General features: G+C 39.0%; 1 protein-coding gene across 3 annotated transcripts; it reads left to right on the top strand.

Moving 5' to 3' along the window:
• The first annotated feature begins 2,303 nt into the window (after positions 1-2,303).
• Positions 2,304-22,900, top strand: CCNJ (cyclin J). Of its 3 annotated transcripts, none has more exons than XM_012439331.3 (6): positions 2,304-2,440; positions 3,070-3,179; positions 11,279-11,489; positions 18,710-19,009; positions 19,133-19,256; positions 19,879-22,900. In XM_012439331.3, the coding sequence occupies exons 2-6, from the start codon at positions 3,111-3,113 to the stop codon at positions 20,288-20,290; spliced, it is 1,116 nt and encodes a 371-aa protein (XP_012294754.3). In that variant the 5' UTR covers positions 2,304-2,440; positions 3,070-3,110; the 3' UTR covers positions 20,291-22,900. The 3 variants fall into 3 exon arrangements, with proteins under 3 accessions (XP_012294754.3, XP_012294753.3, XP_012294752.3); XM_012439330.3 differs by having other exon boundaries at positions 19,130-19,256; XM_012439329.3 differs by having other exon boundaries at positions 19,097-19,256.
• The last annotated feature ends 455 nt before the right edge of the window (positions 22,901-23,355 follow it).

Genomic DNA, 23,355 nt, shown 5'->3' with positions numbered 1-23,355 from the left:
TTGAAATCTTCTACCGTTTTTCATGCATTCATTCAAAAAACGTAAACAATTAAAAATCAGTGCTTTTCCAATGCCTAAAGTTCCATGAGTTACAGAAGCTCTCACTTTATCATGAAACAAAGTCCACCCATAGTCACTTTCTTTCTTTCTTTTTTTTTTTTTTGAGACAGAGTCTGGCTCTGTTGCCCATGCCGGAGTGCATGATGCGATCAGGGCTCACTGCAACCTCCACCTCCTGGGCTCAAGCAATTCTTCTGCCTCAGCCTCCCGAGTAGCTGGGATTACAGGCGCCCACCACCACACCTAGCTAATTTTTGAATTTTTAGTAGAGACAGGGTTTCACCATGTTGGCCAGGCTGGTCTCAAACTCCCAACCTTAGGTAATCTGCCCACTTCGGCCTCCCAAAGTGCTGGGATTACAGGTGTGAGCCACCATGCTCAACCCACCCATGGTCACTTTCTAGCCTTTTTTTCTGTTTTTCTTCACATCACTTGTCATCATGTGCTATTTTGTTGTTGTTGTTGTTCATTATATCTCTCTTCCTGGAGGAATATAAACTCTATGACAGCAGAGACTTTATTTAGAAGTAAATACCCTAATTGTGTCCACCTTGCTCTAAAGGAATTAAGGAAATCATGATAAACCTGAACTTTGCATTTTAAGGATTTGCAATCTAAGACACACTGGGGCAAAATATATGTATGTGTCTATAAAATGAACATTAATTCATAAAAGGAAATGAACATTGACGCCTTCTCATCACAAGGCAAATCCAGAAGATAATAATGATTTCTGAACAAATATATCCCACTGAACAATATCTTCAAAGTAGAAACCATAAATACAGTCTACTTCTTATACTAGTGATTAGTCTGTGACCCATTTTTCTGAAAGTGTTCTTAAATGGCCCTGGACAGTTAAGTCATGTAGAAGCCAAATTATTATTATAAAGTTGTTTAACAGTCATGAAATGGAACCCAAGGAGGTAGATACTATTTAAATGTCATTAAAAATGGCATAAAGCTTTTAGCTTGATGTGTCTACCTTCTCTCTAGAGGACCCCTGCAACTGCGACAGGCCAGGGCAGCCTTCTCCCTGGACTATGTTGGGCCTGGCTGGGATCTGCCAACTTCGACTTCTGAGTTTCCCTTTTCTTGCCTTTGGTTCCTGCAGCCCTGCTCTCCTGGATACAAGCATCGTCTATGGATAGGCTATGGGTTATATACACTTCTGTTGATATCTTAAAACGGATGAAGATGTCACCCAGAATCACATAACATTTATTTATCACTTTGTAGTAATTCTTTATCATGTATCTTTTTGGACAAAGGATTCAAAATAAAAGGGGTAAAGTTTTAAAAATATTGACGTTTCACTATTAAGAGATTGATCTACAGTCTCAGAAAAGTGGACAGTCTCACTGTCGTAGGGTTACCATCCACTTCTTTTGTGATAGTCCACTAAAGAGGTTAAAATACAATTGATTAGGTTTCCTCTAATCACATTTCATCCCCCCATATCACCTCAATTGAGGTGGGAGTGTTTTCACAGTTTTTCAGTTTCCTGATTTACGAGCACAGATGGTTAATTACATCCACCATGGGTCTGACAAGCAAGGTTACTAGAAGTAATCTTAAATTTCATTCAAAGCTCTTTGGAATCCCTACAGCAAAAAAAATAAGGAGGGAGGAGAGACTGATTAGATTTCTAGAAGAAAGGTGTAGTGTGAGGTGAAACTTAACAAGACAGCAGGATTTCACAGGAAAAAAAAAGCGCTTCAGGGGCTGCAGAAACAGCTAGAGCACATTTGGAGAGCCTGATCCACAGAGCAGCCCCTGGGATGGAAGGGGCTGGTGCAATGTGAAGTAAGGCAAACCGAATACATGCTGTGGAGACTTTTAAACGCCAAACTGAGGCGTCGGAACTTTGCTCCGCGGGCACCTAGGAGCCATCGAAGGTTCCCAGCAGGTGAGTGGCCTGACTGGATTGGCTGCAGTGATCCACGTTACAGTTTATCCGGCGCTCTCTGCTGACCCCAGCACGAGTCCAGGCTGGCTTCGCAGTTGGTGGCGGCTAAAGGCCCCCGCAACCGAAGCGCCAGGCTATGCCGCGCAGTCCTGGATGCTGACCCGGCCCAGGCAGGAGCTGCCGGGCCGCCACCGGGCGCTGCACCTGGGTCTGCCCGGCCGCCGATTGGACGGCTTAGGGTGACTCCACTGTATCGCGAGACGAGATTGGCAGCGGCGGGGCCTCAAGTGCCCCCCGCGCTGGCTTTGTACGCAGAGCCGCCTGCCGGTCCTTTAACAATGGGCGGCGCGAGCGTCCAGGCGCTGGGCCCGAGCTGAGGTCCGCGCTTAGCGGCTGACTGTCCGCAGCATGAGCGGGGCCGGCGTCCCTATCATGCCGGCGGGGCTGGGACTGTGAGGGCCGCGGTTCCGGGTAAGGGAGCCAGCGTGGGGCCGGGCGGCCCGGCAGGCCTGGGCTAGGCGTGAGGCAGCGGACCCTCCCGGGGCGAGGCGCGGAGCCTGGCTGGCCCGGCCTTTTGTTCGCCTGAGGCCGCACGGAACCGTGCGTTTCTCTGGGGTCCCGGGGAGAAGCAGGCGCCTGATGTCTGCGCGGAGACTCCCGGCCAGGCAGACGCTCACCCCCGGGCTTCTCTGTGGGAGCTTTTCCCCTCAGCGGGGCTGTGACCGTGTCACTTCTCCGCACTCCTCAGGGCGGGCGGGAGAGCTCCAGCCCCGGACGCAGGGAGCCCCAGCCCGGCCTTCTGCAGCTCTTCTCGAGCTCGCGCCCGGCTCCCCGCTTTGGCAACTCGGGGCCCGAGTGGATCCCCTTTTGCCCAACATGCAGTCGGGCAGAGTCTCCAAGTCCTTTGGCCCCTCCTGAGGGGGCAGACCTGGCCTCGCGTGTGGCATTGGGGAACAGGCTCGGGTCGGGACTGGGTTGAGGAAGAGTCAGGTGAAGATGAGCAGCCACACCGGGTGGCCTGAGGTCACACCCCCGGGGGAGAGGGCGCAGAGGGTCGCGGGGAGAGCCGGCAGTGACCGCGCCTGGGGTGTGTCTTACAGACTCGAGTTGCCGCGTCGGGCTGGGCGCGCCGCTGGGTCCCATGGAGCTGGAGGGGCAGTGGTGGCGAGGACAACTGGCCGCCGACATTCACCAAGCGCTTCGCTACAAGGTAACTCCGAGGCCCGGCCTGCCTTCTCCTTCGGTGTCTCGCGCCAGTTGTTCTGAATCTCGATTCCCTAGAAAGTCTAGTCAGGTTCTTTACTCCTTACCTTCTGGGCCAGAAAAGGCGAGTTTGCTCATTTGCTCAAGGTTAATTAACTTCTTGGCTCCTTCCCTGGGATATATCAGAACAACCTGCAACTTGAATGAGGAGGGAGATGGTAGTTGGGCCAGGAAAGGTGAAAAGGGGCTTTCTGATGTTCTGATTTCCGGGTGGATCATGAATTTGATCTTGTATTTTAAAAGATACATACAATGAATTTTTGGGGGGCAGAACAGCCCTCTTTGTTCGAGAGTTGCCGTTGCATGCAAGCCAGTTTAAGTCGTTTTTGTACGTAAATTGCTGTAAGACTTTGGATGAGTTAAATTTGTTTCTTAATTTCCTCATCTGTAATATGAGGAATAATAAGAGTGTGCCTTATGATTCTGGCGATTGTGAAATTTAAGTTAGTACCGTACATGTGCTTAGAAACTGCTCTTGCAATATAGTAAGCACTACGTGATAACGTTTTATCTCTTACCCCTCAAGATTTGGGCTGTTCCCCTAAGGTGGGGAGAGTTGGCTGCTCCTTCCTGCTGATAAAGGCAGAAAGTAGACCTAATATACTTAATAGATATTGGAAAAAAAAAAACTTTTCCAACACAAAGCAAAGTCTGTGTATTGTTGCTATTAAGTAACGATTTTACTCTGCATGTGGCAAGGCAGATTAATGAGACATTTCTGCCTCTTTGATAACCAAAAGAGAGACCAGATCCAAAATGATCTCTAGCTCAACTCAGTTTCACCTTGGATAAAGAAAGCCATTTGTTAAATGTAGAAAATTGAGAAAGAAGCAGAACAGCTGACTCTTTTAATAAAAAAGATTCTGACTCTTGGGGTTGAGATCCTGGAATGATAGTAACTTTTATCCTGAGTTTCTGACCAGGTCAAGTAGATTGGAAAACCTAATTCTGACTTAAATTGTTACCCTTTTTTAGGCCTGAGATTTCTAAATGCTACTTACTAATTCTAACATTCAATTTCTTAGATTCACTAAAATACATTCAGCCCTCTAGGAGATGGTTTGTTCCACATAAAAATTCTAACTAATGGGATCTTTGGAGTGTTAGGAAAGAGTTTCAGGTTCTTTTCTTGGAAAATTGTCCAGATACACTTTTGATCTTTTTTTCTTTGGTAGATATCATCTTTCAATTTGAAATGTTTTCTTTTTTAAAAAAGATTGATACATAATAGTTGTACATAAATGTCAGTCTCTTTATCCCACTGGTATGTGGTGACATTAATTAGTTGATGTTAAGAGTACCTTTTTTTTTTTTTTTTTTTTGAGTCGGAGTTTCACCTGACTTCAGGTTATCTGCCTGCCTTGGCCTCCCAAAGTGCTGGGATTACAGGCAGGAGCCACTTTCCCTGGCCAAGAGTACATTTTTTAATTGACATGAAACTTAAAAGATTTTTCTTGATAATTTCCATAGTTTTCAATCATTTTATTTTATGTGTAGATCATTTTAATTCATGAGTGATTATCTGAATTTTGTCAGCTGAGGTTGGACATGGGTTTTTTTTTTTAAGATTTAGATTTGTTGAAGGCTTTTGTGCATTAATTTCTGGAGCATCCAAGGCATAAGACCCAATTCTGTGCTCAAGTTGCTTATAAACTATCAGAGGACAAGGTAACACAGGGTCTGAAGGAATGCCATTGAGTTTTCTTGGGCCACCTATGGCCTACTGCCCTGGGTTGTCTTTATATTTAAGCATTATGCAAACCATGGTTCTTACTGGTAACACTTTATAAAGAATACATTAGTCAGTAAAACTTAAACTTGTGGAACTGGAGAGACCTCTATTTGTAATACACTGAAAGAAATTTAAAATGGACTTTTCTCATAGAAAAGATATGGTAATTCCAGGCTATTAATTGGTGATTCAGTTGGATAGTCATCTGTTTATTTCTTCAACATGTTGATTATTTATAACATACATGATATTCCAGGTGTTAGAGCAATAACAGTGAACAAGACAGACATGATCCTTGCCTTCATAGTCTAATCTTATTTCTAATTTAGAGCATCCACATTTAGGTTTTTCCTTTGGGCAGTTGCCATTGAGATACTGCGGAAGGTGTTCTGTGTTTAGACCCAAGGTTTGTGGAGAAATACTTGGTGTGACTAGCATTGTGTCTTAGGAACAGTGAAAATGACAATGAATGGAAATCCTCATGCCAACTATCCACCCCCTCAAAAAAAGCCCCTACAAAGTAGCTGTCCCCTTACTCCCTTTTGTCTCCTTTCTTCTTATTTAGCTGTGTATAGTGTCATAGGCTGTTTGGGAAAGTGTTTTTAGGAGCCTTAATGACAAATGGGAACAATTCTAGCTTTGTGAGAAACTTTAAGAAAGTCCATCATTGTTTTCCAGGGAGTCTTTTAAGACTATGTTTAGGCCACTTTTCTGGAAACATTAAGAAAGTTAAGGCCATCAGTGTTTTCCAAGTGTTTCCCAGGGAGTCTTTAAGACCATGTTCGGGCCACTTTTCTGGAAAACCTGCCCTGGTGTTGCCTTTTTTCCCCAATTCCCTATTCCCTGAGCTAAGTTAGATTTTCTTCCTAGCTGTTGCCATAATAACCTGTGATTACTATATTGTGTGGTAATCTCTGTATTTGATTCACCTGCTAGAGATAGGCTTGAGACTGTGTTTTTCCAGCATTTATCCCTGGGTTAGTATAGTGTCTGCTACATGAGAGATGCTCAATAAATGTCACATCATGGCAGCAAAAGTAAAGTTGCAACTCATTTACACCATTGTAAAGATTTGAAAAAGAGTTAAGGAGAAAAGAAAAATCCTAGGTGCTATGTGAGAAATCAGCATCTTCCCTTTATTTGAAAACAAATTTTTTTTTTGGCCAGGAGTGGTGGCTCTCACCTGTAATCCCAACAGTTTGGGAAGCAGGTGGATCACTTGAATCTAGGAGTTTGAGATCAGCCTGGGAGACACAGCGAGACCCTGTCTCTACAAAAACTAACTGGGCGTGGCAGTGAGTGCCTATAGTCCCAGCTACTTGGAGGTTGAGGTGGTTGGATTGCTTAAACCTGGGAGGCAGAGGATACAGTGAGCCAAGATGCCACCCCTGCACTCCAGTCTCAGCTATGAAAGGAGACTGTCTCAAAAAAAAATATATTTTTTCCTCAGTAGTATTTGTTTAGGCATTTCTCACTTAAACAAAAATGTAAAACGTTAATTGGCCCATTAGCCTATCATCTAAGTAACCCCTGTTGATATATATTTTTTTAATTTTAAAAAATTTTAAGTGACATATACGCATGGTTAAAAAAATCCAGATAGTGGAGGAAGGTTTAAAATGAACCTTAATTTTAAGGCTTATTTGGCTGTCTATGGTTGCTGCTTTTTTTTTCCTGATACCCCATAAATTAGTATATCTTCAAGTAAAATATTTTTTTTGTTGATACGGAAGTCATAATATATATTCAGTTTCCTGCACCTTGTTCTTATTCCACCCTCAATTTATCAGATTTTTCCATGTCAGCACATATTTCTCCTGCCCTTTATTCAGTACCTCATAGTTTATTTAACCAGTTCCCTTTTCATAGACATCAAGGTTTTTGTTTTTCTAAATTACACTTTTTATTTTGAAATTGTAGATTCACATGCAGTTGTAGGAAATGATACAAACAGATCCCCTTTACCCTTTACTCAGTTTCCCCCAGTGGTACCAGGTTGAATAACTAGTACTATATCACAACTAGGGTATTCATATTGAGACCAAGTCAAGATATAGAACATTTCTATCACCCAAAGGATGTCCCATGTTGCCCCTTTATAAAAAGCCATACCTTGTTCCCTCCCACCCTCATGCTGCACCTTAACCCCTGGCAGCCAATAATCTGATCTCTATTTCTGTAATTTTGTCATTTCAAGAATGTTATATAAATTGAGTCATACAGTATGTGACTTTTTGAGATTAACTTTTTTACTTAGTCTAATTCTATGGGGATTGATTTGGGTTTTTGGACATCAAACTTTTTTATTCCACTATTTTGCTATTACAAACAGCAAAGGACCTGCTTATATGGAGGGTTATTTGTAGGGGTTGCTAGGTTAAAGAGTATCTGGATTAAAAAAATTTGTGTTGCCTAATTGCCCTCCAAAAGATTGTTATCAGTTGTCCATACCAACAGTATATGAGAGTTTCTGTTTTCCTTTTTGATAGCATAAGCAAAGATTGAGAAAATCTAATCTGGTAAGTGAAAAAGTTATATAATTCTTTTAATTATATCAGGAATTGTTTTTGTTTTTAACCCTGTTGTATTTTTCTTAGGAACTGTTTATATTTGTCTTACTGATTTATAGTTCTCTAACAAAGAAGTCCATTCTTTGTCATATGTGACAGAAATATTAAATGCATCTATTCTCTCCTGATTTGAAATGCCATTGTTATTATAAATCCTCCTATCCAAGAAAAAGTCCTTCCATGGATGTATGTCTTCCATATCCCATCAGAATTTTAGTGTTATCTTCATACAGTGCTGGCATATTGGTTTTCATTTTTATAGTTACTGAATATGAAATCTTCTAACTGGTTAGTATACAGAAAAGCTATTAACTTTTTATTTTAATTTTATAATTGGGCATCTTACTCAATTCTTACTAATCTTTTTCTCTTGATTTTTTTGGTTTTTCTGGATATGCAGTCTACCATCTGAAAATAATAATTGTGTTCCTGAAAATGGCCTTTGAGTCTTCCTTTCCATAATTTTGCTTTCTGTTTTTTCTATTTGGATTGATGAGTACTCACAAAATAATGTTAAATGTTAAATGGTAGACACTAAAATGGTAATCTTTCTGTTGTTTTACCTCTAAGTGAGATGCTGGCTCTTATATTTGACATCTTTTTACCTACCTGTCTCCTTCATCAAAGAAATGTACATCTGTTCCTATTTCTCCCAGGGTTGCCTTTAAGATGCCATTTTGGCAGGATGATTGTGTGTATTTATGTATGAATTTTTAATGTGTCTTAGAACTTTTCTAATATTCAATCATTCTTGCATTCCTGGGATGTTCTACAATTGATAATGTATTCTTTGGCTACACTACTAAATTACATTGACTACTAGTATCCATTTATCTTGGGTAATATTCAGGTGAATATTAGGTGAATATATAGGTGAATATGTAACTTCCATTTTTTGTTTATTGTAAAATGTATGTAACAAAACTTTTTTCCCCAGCTTTTAAGTTCAAGGGTACATTTGCAGGATGTGCAGGTTTGTTACATAGGTAAACCTGTGCCATGGTGGTTTGCTGCACAGATCATCCCATCACCCAGGTATTAATCCCAGCATCCACTAGCTATTATTCCTGATCCTGTGCCTCCTCCCACCCCCACCCTCCGACAGGCCCCAGTGTGTGTTGTTCTCCCCATTATGTATTCTCATCATTTAGCTCCCACTTGTGAGAACATGCAGTATTTGGTTTTCTTTTCCTGCCTTAATTTACTAAGGATAATCGCCTCCAGCTCCATCCATATCTCTGCAAAGGAGATGACCTTGTTCCTTTTTATGGCCGCACAGTATTCTATGGTCTATTTGTACCACATTTTCTTTATCCAGTCTATCATTGATGGGCATTTAGGTTGATTCCATGTCTTTGCTCTTGTGGATAGTGCTTCAGTGAACATACACATGCATGTGTCTTTATAATAGAATGATTTATATTCCTTTGGTTGTATACACAGTAATGGGATTGCTATGTCAAAGGGTATTTATGCCTCTAGGTCTTTGAGAAATCACCACACTGTGTTCCACAATGGTTGAACTAATTTACACTCCCACCAACAGTGTAAAAGCGTTCCTTTTTCTCTACAACCTTGCCAGCATCTGTCATAACATAAAACTTACCATTCTGACCATTTTTAAGTGTACAGTTCAGTGACATTAGGTACATTTGCATTGTTGTCACCACTATCTAACTTTAGAACTTTTTCATCTTCCCAAACTGAAACTCCATACAGTACTCTCCAATTTGCTACCCTCTAGCCTCTCTTGATAACCACTATTCTACTTTCTGTCCCTATAAATATGACGAGTCTAGGTACCTCATTAAATGGAACCATATAATAAATGTTCTTTTGTGACTGACTGTTTTCATTTAGCATACTATTTTCAGGGTTCATCCATGTAGCATATTATCAGAATTTTCTTACTAAGGCTGAATAATACTCCATGTATATGCCACATTTTGTTTATGCATTCATCTCTGGTGGGCATTTGCATTGTTTCTACCTTTTGGTTTTGTGAATAATCCTGTTATGAATATGTGTGTACAAATCTCTCTTCAAGTCCCTGCTTTCAGTTCTTTTGAGTGAAGTGGAATTTTACTCAAGTAGGAAAAGTGGAATTACTGGATCATGTGGTAATTCTATGTTTAATTTATTGAGGGATTGCTATATTGTGATCTGAAACAAACAACTACATCGTTTTACATTCCCACCAGTAATGCACAAGGGTTCCAATTTCTCCATCTTCAAGTTAACACTTGTGATTTTTTTTTTGTTGTTGTTGTTTTTTAATAATAGCAATCCAGGTAGGTATGAAGTGCTCGTAGTGGTTTTGATTTGCATTTCCTATAATTAGTGATGCTGAACAAACATCTTTTTCATGTTTCATGATATTGGCATGTTGGGCATTTGTATATCTTCTTTGGAGAAATGTCTATTCAAGTTTTTTGCCCATTTTTATAATGAGGTTTTTTGTTGACCAGTTGTGTAAGTTCTTTATAATCTAGATATTTACCCCTTAGCAGATGTGATTATAACTATTTTCATCCATTCTGTGGGCTGACTTTTTACTCTGTTGATAGCATCTTTTGATAAAAGTTTTTAATTTTGTTAAAGTCCCATTTCTCTCTCTCTCTCTCTCTCTCTCTCTCTCTCTCTCTCTCTCTCTCTCTCTCTCTTTTTTATTTTGCAGGGCAGGGGGAGTTCTGCTTATGTTATCATATCCCTTTTACTTCCTTCTATTGTGATACCTGTTGGGTTTAGTATCAGTATTATGCTCATCTTATAAAATGAATTTGGAAGCTTTCCATCTTTATGTTCTGGAAATATTTTAAAAGTATAGAATTTTTCCAATTTTTTTTTTTTTTTTTTTTTTTGAGACAAAGTTTCACTCTTGTTACCCAGGCTGGAGTGCAATGGCACGATCTCGGCTCACCACAACCTCCGCCTCCTGGGTTCAAGCAATTCTCCTGCCTCAGCCTCCCAAGTAGCTGGGACTACAGGCGTGCGCCACCACACCCAGCTAATTTTTTTGTATTTTTAGTAGAGACGGGGTTTCACTATGTTGACCAGTGTGGTCTCGATCTCTTGACCTCGTGATCCACCTGCCTCAGCCTCCCAAAGTGCTGGGATTATAGGCATGAGCCACCATGCCCGGCCGAATTTTTCCAATTTTTAAAAAACAAGTTGATATAGTTCTGAGATTGAACAGTGATTTTAGGTATATGAGAAGATGATGGCAAAGGAGACAGATCATAAAACTGTTCAAAGGGAAACAAAATTAGAAATACTACTACTGGTTTCTACACTACTGCAAGTATAATACAGTATGCAGCATATCCACTTATCTATTACCTTCTAACCAAAAGGGTGGGGTGTATGTGTGTCTGTCTGTCTGTCTGTGTGTGTGTGTATGTGTGTGTGTGGTTGGTTTTTTGGCAGGGATGTTTTTCTGAAAATACTTGGTAGGGAAAACAGGATTCCTTTACTAAAAATCTTACTAGAATATACCCATTCTAGAAAGCAAGAAACAAGAACATCTATAATTGTTCACATCAGAGGTGGTTAAGAATAAGGAGAAATTTTTCATTTTAAATGCCATTCATTATCCTTCTACTTTTTCATTTTTGTATTCCAGTCAAGAAAAGTATGTTTTAGGCACTTGTAATACTAATATATTGGAAAAACAATGTTAAGTCATTGCATTGTGGGGATACATCTACAGATAGGTCAGACTAAATGTTGTTCCTTTTGACTTAGGAGCTGAAGTTGCCCTCCTACAAAGGCCAGTCCCCTCAATTAAGTCTCAGACGGTATTTTGCTGACTTGATTGCCATTGTGAGCAATCGCTTCACACTCTGCCCTTCTGCCCGCCATCTTGCTGTCTATTTACTGGACCTGTTTATGGACCGCTATGACATCTCTATCCAGCAGCTGCATTTAGTTGCGCTTTCCTGCCTGCTTCTAGCAAGTAAGTATGAATCTTGAGTTATATGACTAGAAATTTCTCCTGTTTCTATAAGAAAATAAATTTATGTAAAACTCAATGAAATATCATCAAATCCCTTTCATTCCAGTTTACTAGTATCAGGAACCTTATGTTAAAAGTTCTTCTCAGTGCAATAATTCTTAACCAAATATTGAAAAATGGCCTTGGAGCTTGTTCAAAACATGTGCCTAAACCCTACATCCTAGGCCACCCCAGAGCTACTAAAACAAAATCTACATAATGGGTTCTGGGTATTTTTTAACTTTTTAAAAAAGTCCCAAAGGTGATTTTGATGTACCTTTCCAATTGAGAACCATTGTCTTAAAGCAGTTATTCTAAACCAGGAGCAATTTTGTCCCACAGGGAACACTTGGCAATGTGTAGAGATATTTTGGTTGTCAGCTGGTGGTAGAGTAGGGGATGCTTTTTTAACATCTAGTATATAGAGGCCTGGGATGCTCCTAACATCCTGTAGTGTACAGGACAGTTGCCCATAACAAAATTCTCCGGCCTTAAACATCAATGGCGCTAAAGTTGAGAAACTGTCTTAAAGGCACCATACTCTTATATTAGAATACTTTCTACTGGTACATGAAGAGTTGGCTTAATGAACTCAAAGTTAATGTGTACCTACTACAAATGTGAAAACTTTTGCTTATGCATTGGGCCAACCATGTAGTAGGTTCCAAGATACAATCTGATACAACCATATTTTTTACTCAGTACAGAATTTACTGGTGGACCTTTTGGCCCCTCTTTCTCTTTTCATCTTTCTATATCTCATTTCGTTGCTTATTGGTACTCTCTTTGAAGGGCAAGTAAAGAAATTGAAATTGTGTATTTTTTCTTTTAGTGATGTGGAAGATAGTATTTGATATGGAAGTTGAATCAATATTGCAGTTTTTATATTATCCATGTCATTACAATAGAAATTTAAAGTAGTATGTAGATATATTGATAACCTTCACCTTTAACTCCCACTTGAGGGAGAAAGATTATATTTGATATTGAAGTTAAATCAGTAATATGCATCCATGTCATTACAATAGAAACTTCACCTCTAACTCCCACTTGAGGTTTTGGGGTCAAATATGGCTGGGATCAAATAAGGAACATTCCGCCTATATCCATGCCACCAGAGTTCTTTAGCACCTCTGTGCTTGGCTGCTTATAAATCTATAACCAAATGTAGTCCTTTGTAGTATCATTTCTGGTACTAATCTCTCCTCAGATTTTATTTTCTGACCCTTCTTCTTCTTTTGCTCTGATGACCTCAGCTACTTATTTTGTCCCCTGGAATGTCTTTTCGTAAGTTATTTCAGATCGATTGTAGAACCAGGCTGAATGTAAATAAAACACAGCTGCAGCATGACTTCCCACTGCCTATATGTTAAGGTGGAAACTGCTTAATGTAGTGTTTAGAATCTTTCATCTGGACCCAGCCACCTTTCTAGTCTCATCCCCATGCACATTGAGTGAAATTCTTAGAATACCATTTACTTCTTGAATATCTACATTTCCCTTTTAATCTATTGTTCTCTAAAATTCAGACACCTCACTCACCGCTCACCCCCAACTCGGGAGCTGGAGAGGTAATGCTTGTACGTTTAACGTTTAATTTAGCCTCTAATTAAAGTTTCATGCTCGTAAATAATCGTGTGTAATACCATACGTTTCATCACTGGCTGTGAAGCCCTTTAGGGTTTAATAGTTTGTGTAAGATTGGAAAAGCTCACACTTGACAGTTTAGATGTGTGAGAGTCCACAAAATGGCCTTTTGTAACTGTACAGAATGCTGGTTTATTATAGAATCAGTTTATAGTAGAGTGTCATTGGAAATCACACATGCAAGTTAGGTTCTTTTAAAAACTTGGTATCATTAACGGAAAGTAACCGTGTTGCCTGCTATGGCCATCACTGTCTTTTTAACACTACTACGTCCCACCTGCTCTATGCCTGTGATTCTTAAAGTGTAGTGTGGGCTAAGTGGAGGGTCACCTTTGTGTACCATCTTAGGTTGGCTAGAATGGAGTTTTCAGTTGTTCTTATTTTTAAATTATATATTTCTATTTAAAGTCATGAACAATTTATTGTATTGAACTATTTGGATTAACATGAGTTGTAAGATGTTATTTGTGACTCATTTTCCAGTAATTAGGCATTAGGATCTGTATTTGCTAGAGTTCAGATATGAATTATCACCTATTACTGAAAGAACTGGATGCCTCCCTCCTTTTTCTGCTGACTCTTGATTTCTCTTTCCTTGAGGAGAGAATTGCTTTTACATTCTTCCTTTGCATTGGAGAGTGGGAATATATGTGAGGTATTCTTCAGGATCTCTGCTCCTCCCAACTAGCAAGTTGTTCAAAACAGTTTGAGCTATCAGTTCACACCAGGGTCAGGAATTGAAGAGGCTGGTCGTTTGTAGGCAGCAGCCTCTACCCTTGCCCCCCAACTCCAGTCCATAACTTTACAGCAGAAGAGCTTAGGAATTTTTGTTTTTTTTTTTTTTTCAGACGGAGTCTCGCTCTGTTAGCCAGGCTGGAGTGCAGTGGCGCCATCTTGGCTCACTGCAACCTCTGCCTCCCAGGTTCAAGTGATTGTCCTGCCTCAGCCTCCTGGGTAGCTGGGATTACAGACATGTGCCACCATGCTCAGCGAATTTTTTCTATTAGAGACGAAGTTTCACTGTGTCAGCCAGGATGGTCTCAATCTCCTGACCTCGTGATCCTTCCACCTCTGCCTTCTGAAGTGCTGGGATTACAGGTGTGAACCACTGCGCTCAGCCAAGCTTAGGAGTCTTAGAAACTGATAACCTATTTTCAGTGTCTGATTCCAGTTTCAAATTTGTGGAGTTCATTATATTGGGAAGCTATAGGTGGTTTGGCCAAAGATGGAGCACACCTCTTAAGTTCTAGAAGCAAATGTTTATGTTACACTATTAGAAGAAGGGGCCTACAGATTATCTCTGGAGAGCTATGTGTAGTGTTTTGGAGCAATGACCATAGTGATGGATTCCCCGGGTTGGAATCTCTCATCAGCAGAATGGATTTCAACAACCTTTTAATATCAGGTTGTTTCTTTATAAGATGGAAATAAAGATACCTTATAAAGTAGTTCTGAGGATCAAGTGGGGGGCAATATGTTTAAAAGCATGTAGGAAATGGAAACATAAAAAGATTAGCATGGTAATAATTAATTCCCCCACAAGTTGCTTTGTTTCCTTTAGCCTGCCTCCATTACCCTAAAGGTTTTGACCTATTCCAAACTGGTCCTGAATTTGTCCAGGGAAGTTCTCCTATTCCAACTTTCACATGTATGCCCTGGCTTCCCTTGGCTTCTGTGACCAGCATTACATTTATGGAGCATGTGGAAATAATCTTGGAGATAAGATTTCTCATAATTTGCTCAAGATCTTACATAAGTAAGAAATGATCTTGGAGTCAAGATGAAGTGAAAAGTGAGACAGAGGCTTTTAGTAGTAGCAATTTGTAACAAGTGCTTGTTTCCCCTTGCTGACCAATACTGGGTTAGCAAAGCTTTTTACTGACCTGTGAAAATTTGTTATCTCACAGTTTTAATTTACATCTCAATTTTTAGTGAGCTTAGAATTTTTTTCTATGAATGACCTTTTTCTTTGCCCATTTTTATATTAGATTTGTCTTATAAATTTGTGATAATTCTTCATACATGTTAAGGATGACTTTTTTCCCCCACTTAATAACAAAAAATAGAATGTGAGTTGGCAGAGCACCCAGTGACATCTGATCCATGCCCTATTCAGTATATAAATCTTCTCTACCACATACCTACCATTTATTGCTGGCTTTGAAAATGTATTGGTTTCCATGGCTGATCTGAACATATCCTATAAAGGAAAGACAACCCAGTGTTTTTGTTTCTGTGGCCTCTAATTCTTTATTTTCTGGGAAGCAGATATGAATTTCCTGTGCCCTTATTTCCTGTTTGGGGCCTTTATCAATATAATCACATGGCTTCTGGTATTTCCTTTCAATTTAAGAAACTGATCTTTGTAATCTGTGTGTGGTATTGTGGATAAGTTAACTTAAAATGCACATACACATAGCAGTCAGCACAACAAAAACTATAGATATGAATGCAGGGGCTGAGCTTGGTGGCTCATGCCTGTAATCCCAGCACTTTGGGAGGCCGAGGCGGGTGGATCATTTGAGGTCAGGAGTTTGAGACCAGCCTGGCCAACATGGTGAAACCCCGTCTCTACTAAAAATACAAAAAAATTAGCTGGGCGTGGTGGCCGGCGCCTATAATCCCAGGTACTCAGGAGGCTGAGGCAGGAGAATCACATGAACCTGGGAGGTGGGGGTTGTAGTGAGCTAAGATCATGCCATTGCACTCCAGCCTGGGTGACAGAGTGAGACCCTGTCTCAAAAAAAAAAAAAGATATGCAGGTACTCATTGATGTTATCACACATTCTGAAATCTTTTAATATCCATATATCTGAATATTTATATCACTATACATAATGAAAAAGTTCCAAAAATTTGAACCCTGAATTAAAACCCCAAGTATGGGTATTTATTCAGAACGTAGATTATTCTTAACTTTGCAAGATCAATACACAAAGTGTTTTACACTTGTAGTAGCCAAATATTTTATAAATGTAAACATCCCATAGATGCATAATAATATAGAAATCTGTCATTTCTGGTCTAGAAGTGCTAATTTGGGAATTCAAACATAAATCTTCCTTTTGGCTTTGATTTTTGGTTTGATTTAACTTATTTGACCTTAAGTGGATTGGCCGCCCTCACTCACTACCTTGGTTTTTGAGCAATGAAATCAGTCATATACAATTTTTTTCCAGCGTTAAAAATTTCAGGGAGATAATATGAAACTTCTTGCTCCTTGAATTACGATTTACTAACTTTTTCAAAGGAACTTTAAGCATGATATAAATAAACTCATTAATTTCTACAGTAGTACTTTGAAGTATTCTGCCAGTATTGCTGTTGCTACACAAATGGCATGGTGTTTGAAAGCTGTAATGATTCATCCAGAAGGACTGAACTAAATTCCTAGGTCATTCTCCTTATGAAGAATTTTGCTTCATACTAAAAATATTGTTTTCCTCTTCTTTTTTCAGACAAGATGCTGGATAACTATGTCATACAGACCACTTTAGTGCTTTCAACTTTACTAAGTATTTGCTATTGGCAAGCTTGTGAAATTGATAACTTTATGTGATTTGATTAAGAAGAGCTATCTAGATTCTTAAAGTCTTAATTACATAACTTTTGGATCAACTTCTACCTGCAGCAGTATTTAGTGAGAATGGTTCAGATTTAAGGAAGTTCACCTCTGCCATCATTCCTGCTTCTTTGGGCTTAGGTTCTTCATAACACATGATCTTAGAATCTCCTGGCATAGGAGACAAATGCCTTTTATCCCAGTTCCACTCCCGAAGCAAAGACCAAGGCAATCAGCAGCATTTCCCCCCCAGCTCCAAAGCAAATCAATAGGAACAAACCCCCACTGTCTCCACCACCATTGCCTGTACACTGAGCATCTGGGCTGAGTGTAGCAACTTTAACCTGCGGTGCAAACCCATCTCCTCTAGAAGAGAAACATCACAGAGAAACTCTTCTGGCTTCTCCTGATTTGATAGTCTTTCTGGTACTTCTTAAAAAAAAATGATTTTAGGCCAGGTGTGGTGGCTAACGCCTGTAATCCCAGCACTTTGGGAGGCTGAGGCAGGCAGATCATGAGATCAAGAGATTGAGACCATCCTAGCCAATATGGTGAAACCCTGTCTCTACTAAAAATACAAAAAAATTAGCCAGGCGTGATTCGGGAGGCTGAGACAGGAGAATCGCTTGAACCCAGGAGGCAGAGGTTGCAATGAGCCAAGATTGCACCACTGCACTCCAGACTGGTGACAGAGCAAGACTCTCTCTCTCAAAAAAAAAAAAAAAGTTTTTAAATAATAAAATTATAAAATTTCTAAGGAAATGAAAATATATTGAAATATATAAAAATATTAAAATAATTTTTATATAGTAGTATTTGTTGCTTTAGTAACAAATGATTTTGAACAAGTATGAGTGTAAAACCTATTCTGATAAATCTATAATAATTATAGTACAGTAGGACAGTTTTAAACCTTAAATCTAAACTAGAACACAATAGTAGGAGTTTTAGTTATAATTTCCTTTCTTCTGTGGACCACTATGGAACAAAGACCCAAAGAGACCTGATGACAACTCTGGTTCTGTTGCTGCATCTGGAAAATCATAATAGTACTTAATAGTTTGTAAATGTTCTCTAGCCATCAGTTCTAGAAATACTTTCTAAAATGAAGGCTTTATATACACAGTAAAATGCTTGTTTGGAAAGTAACATGTAAGATGGTACATAATCTATAGAAACATTCTGGGGCTGGAAATAGAATCTTATTCTTCAGCTGTGCATAGTTGAAACCTTACAGATGAGTATTTCCAGAAAAGAAATTAATCACTTTGTATAATGTTCAGCCATGATACTGTCTTTACTTCTATTCTGCTTTCAATAAGGGAGTTTAAAAGCAGATATAAAGTATTGCCCCCATGCCCCTTTTTTCTTTAACCGACTTAACTAGATTTTTATTTTGAATTTAGAAGTGGCGGGGATGGGGTTTTTTGTGGAATGATAGTGCTTTTGTTAAATGTTCACCCAGTTTTTCCCTCCAGTCTCTCTCTCTCTGAAATTGAGATTATGTTGAAAATATGCCAAAATGAAACATTTAGAGCTTAACTATTTTTGATTTCAGATAAAGCTATGACATTAAATTGTTAAAACTATCTTCTCTAAAATCAAATTATTTTACCAGCTACCACCCATCTGCAAAAAAAATTTACTGAGAAGATTCAGCTGATGAGATTGAGTTAGTTTTTTCATTGGCATATGACTATTTCCATTATATACTAGAACATAGATCAAAATGTTGACATATTTCAAGGATTTTTTTTTTCAGGGGATTGGGGAAAGGTTGGGGGTAGTGGCTCTGGGAAAGAAAACATATGCAAATATGAGAACCACAGGGTTCTGGCACAATTGTTTCTGTGTAAGGTAAGTACATCTTTGGATCCTGGCAGTAAGACAGCAAATCCCATTTTACTGACTAGGCTTATAATAATCACTTGCCTAACATTTTCTCTCCCCTCCCATCCCCTTTTCTTAAAAGGTAAATTTGAAGAAAAAGAAGATAGTGTGCCTAAGCTGGAGCAGCTCAACAGCCTGGGTTGTATGACTAATATGAATCTAGTATTAACAAAACAAAATTTGCTACATATGGAACTATTATTATTAGAAACTTTTCAGTGGAACCTCTGCCTTCCAACAGCTGCCCATTTCATTGAGTATTATCTCTCTGAAGCAGTACACGAAACAGATCTTCATGACGGCTGGCCAATGATTTGCTTGGAAAAGACTAAACTCTACATGGCCAAATATGCAGATTACTTCCTGGAAGTATCTTTGCAAGGTAGGTTGTTGTGAATACCAGTAAGTGACTTGTGCACTTGTGACTCATGTATTCTGTTCCTTAAGTTCGTTTTTGGTGTCTCCACAGATTATGCCTTTCTAAATTATGCACCTTCTTTAGTAGCTGCTGCATGTGTGGCTTCTTCGAGAATAATACTTCGTCTTTCTCCAACGTGGCCTACGAGACTACATCGTCTTACTGCTTACTCTTGGGATTTCTTAATGCAGTGTATTGAACGGCTATTGATGTAAGCCTTTTTATTCTTGTGTTTAAATTTCTCATTAACAGTTTTCTTCATGTATGAGGTGCCTTGAAAACAACTTCTGAAGGGCATAGAGTTCCTAGGATATTTGCTTTTGGCAGGAGTTACTTGCTGCCATGAGCAAGCCCGTGCATGAGCAGAACTCTGGGAAAGGAGAGTCCCTTTTGGCCATTAACCAATTAGAAGGTGTCATTGCTAGAATGATTCTGGGCACATGATAAGGAAAGGAGCTGCTCTTGTCTGTCTGTAAGTCAGTAACTCTGAGATCAGTCCAAGCCAGTCTTGCCCCATTCCTACATCTTTGAATTTTGAGGGCCATCAGAATGTTACCAAAGTGTCTGCCACATGTAAGTGCTTATTGTGGACACATCTCCCAAACTGGAAGTAATCCTCAAAGCTACCAGTAAGGTTCACATCAAGGGAAATAGCTTTAGAAGGACACAAGTGAGGTCTCACTGTTGTTGGAATTATGGTGCAGTGACTGCTACCTGGGTAGTGGTGGCAGGTCATAAAAGAAGCTGTTGAGGAGTTGGGGATGGGGCATGACTTTCTTGCAAATTCTTTTCAAGTAATATTTTTAATAGTTTGCTTTCTCTCTCTGTTTCAGCGCTCACGATAATGATGTGAAAGAAGCAAACAAACAGAGAGGACAAGCAGGACCTCAGTCAGCACAACTAAGTATGTTCCAGACAGCCTCCCAGCCCTCACGGCCAGTTCACTTTCAGCAACCTCAGTATCTCCATCAGACACATCAGACCTCACTGCAGTATCGCCATCCTATATCAGAACAACCAACCTGTGACCAGATTGTATCGACCACACACACCTCATCTTACACACTACAGACATGTCCTGCTGGCTTCCAAACTAGTGTTCAGGGCCTTGGGCACATGCAGACTGGTGCTGGGATGTCACTGGCAATACCAGTAGAAGTTAAGCCCTGTCTGAGTGTTTCTTATAACCGGAGTTATCAGATAAGTGAACATTACCCTTGTATTACTCCATGTTTTGAAAGGTGATTATGTGTGAAGCTGATAACTGACCCAGACTGTTTTGTGACATGAAGCTATGGGTAAGCGTTTTGTAAACTTCTGTTCAAAAGGAAAGGGATCTAAGTGACATCAGAACTCTTCAGGTGCCAGCACCAAGAAGACTGAATATCCCTTTTAATGCACCATGAATCCTGGGAGGACTAAGCAAATTAACAGTGTGTCAAATTCTGTTACAACAAATCCCTGTATGACAAAAATGTTCAAGTCCTGGCTGATGGTCCAAATATTTCAAAAATATTCAACAGAAAATTTGGACAGACTCCAATTTGCCATTTTGAGATTTGACCTGTAGTAGCATCTGGGCCTAATGTTGGCTTCTAAGTCAAAGACTAAATATTTATCTTTTCTATGAACTTGCCAAACAGTCTTTTATGAAGGAAAGTTACAGTATTAATTTTTGAAAAGATTTTTATTCTGCAATTTTTTATTTTTGTTCTACAGATGAATTTTTGACTAAGTTTAAACTCATGAATTGTTACTCTATACCAATCTGCAGTTTAAAAAAAGAGAATTTTTTAGATGATTCTATATAACTTCCTCTCATAAAGAGTATAGGTATCTGGATTTACATACTAAAATTAAGGGTGGAGTAGATATCTTATTTTTAAATCATGGTCATAATTTCTTTTTTTCCCTAAGTGATCAACCTCAAATTTTTAGAATTGAAACACATTTAACTCAGGGAATTTGTACTACTTGGAAACACTTAACTATAATGCAACATACCTTGGGAATGTTATAGTATGAACTACCTTTATAACATAGGTTAAAATACTCTTGCTAGGGTGTGTTTTCAAATGAGAGCATAATATTATAGCTCAGAATGAAGTGGTAGTTCCTGTGATTCATAATACATATATAGGTTTTGCATTTCTCAGTGCAATCCGTGATTTATACTCAGAATTGACATTCTTTAAAAAAAAGTTATTTCAAGAGAAGGCATAACTGTAAGAGGTCAGTGTTAGAATGAAGTCCTGTAGGTTTATTTTGGAGGGGACTGTGGCCAGGGTAGTTCTCAGGTTGTGCTAGAGCAGCACTTTGTTACGTGGAAGACAGGTTTTTTTAAGCAACCTTTGAATCCAGCTAGTCAGTCTAAGCAGGCAAAGGTAACTGATGACTAAATTTCAGTAGCTACTTTCATTGGATTGACCCTACAATTGCCCTGGGACATTTCACTATACTGGTATTAACTGCAAACAGCAATAATGGTCATTACAGCAAGGGCAGTTTTGGGGTAAAGCATTTTGGAGGAATAACCTTAAAAAGTTAAAAAGTCATTGTAATAACTGATAAACTGTATACATTGTGCTCCTGTGGGAGAAGAAAGATTTGGTGGAGGGAAGCTTTCTGGTTTAAAAATTAGTAAGGTGTGTCTTTTTGTGTTTTTTTAAGATAGCACTTGAATAGAAGGGAATCTGCATGGCAGATATGTGACTGCCACAATATGCATTGAAGACAAACTATTATAAAGATGTTGTGGGTATGCAGCAGGAGTCTCAGTAATCAAGCCAATGGCCTTTATTAGGAAGAGAAGGGGCTCAACACAGTGATGGACTGATCCAGATGGCTCCTGGGGATGAATGTGGGTGGGTGGCTTCTGCCAGCATGAATGCTTGGAGAAATGTCCTTTCCTTAAAAAGAAAATATCTTATATTTAGAGTACATAGGGCATGATGTGGATTTATTAGTCTGGTAGATAAAATGAAAAACCACTCAGGTAAGAACACTCACTCATGGCAGTTTTTAAGCATGAAAATCATTTTCTGAAAGTATCATCACTTTTTAAAGAAGGCTGCTAATTGGATTTTGGTAGTTCTTACATCAAGAAAACTTGAATTGTTTGGGGGAAAGTGGGCTCAAAAGAGCATATATCTTTCACATTCACATTCAGAACCCAGCAACCTGGAGTCCAGTTTTCAGTATTTTAACTACCTCAATAATGCTATGAATGTAAGATACTGGGATAGAGATCCCAACTTGAAACAACAACCAGTGCCTGTGGTAACTTAATGTCTGTCAAATACTTTTATTGATTGGTTTATATGCCATTCTTGTTATAGAAGAATATGCCTTTTAAAAAAGTTTATTAATAACACTTTCCCAATTTATATTTTAAAAAGCTAAAGAACACTGGATTAATAATCTTTTTGGGGGGTAGAATAAAATAATTGATTACTATTGCTGCATACCCAGGGTGGGATGGGATGGTTGGAAGACCAGAACTATTTTTAAAACATTAGGTTTCAGTATAAATACAACTCATAACTGCTAGATTTGGGGGGTGGGGGAGCATTGTGTGGGTTTTGTTTTGTTTAATTTATTGATTAGTCTTTAGGCTTTTTTTTTTTTTGAGATTACTGGACCATCATTAAATATGTACTGTGAAGAGATTAATATGTATGAAGGGCTTTACCAAAGTCCACTAAATAAACACTACTCAAGTATAGACTGCAAACCAAAATGTATCTGTGTTATGACATTAATTGCAAATAGCAAGTATGGTGCTAAAGTCTACGCCAGTGGAATTAGATGAGTGCTATGCACTTAATTTTAAAATAAAACTAGTTTTCAGTAAAATGGCTTTGTTATTTTTGTTTTAAATACAAACTTGTGTATTTGCAGCTCTACTGAACCATGCCATCACGTAATTCAGACTTGGAATCATGATTATGTTTACTAAGAGCCATCAAGATATAGAATATAACCATTAGTGTCATGAAACATCTGTTCATTATGTGTTCCATACTGAGTATTAAAGCCCACAAAAGTATATTGGACACCATTGTTGCCTTTTGAGCTTAAAATCAGTTGTTAGTATTTTAGCAATTACAGATTCTAATTTATTCAACAATCATGCAAACTTAAGAAAATCTGAAGTTTGATCTCAAAAGTAGAGACACAAAATGGTTAAAGCTGTGAGAAGGAGCATAGGGTCTACAGTGAGTGAGAATGGTCTGTTCACCTGAGTATAATTATTTGCTACTTAATTCAACTCAAAGCGTAGCAGTTGGAATTTGAGTAAAATTTAACAG

Source organism: Aotus nancymaae, unplaced genomic scaffold (assembly GCF_030222135.1).
Source record: "Aotus nancymaae isolate 86718 unplaced genomic scaffold, 86718_ANA_hifiasm-v0.15.2.pri h1tg000010l, whole genome shotgun sequence".
NCBI classification, from domain to species: domain Eukaryota; kingdom Metazoa; phylum Chordata; class Mammalia; order Primates; family Aotidae; genus Aotus; species Aotus nancymaae.
Note: the sequence above shows the minus strand (reverse complement) of the source record. Positions and strands in the feature narration are given on the sequence as shown.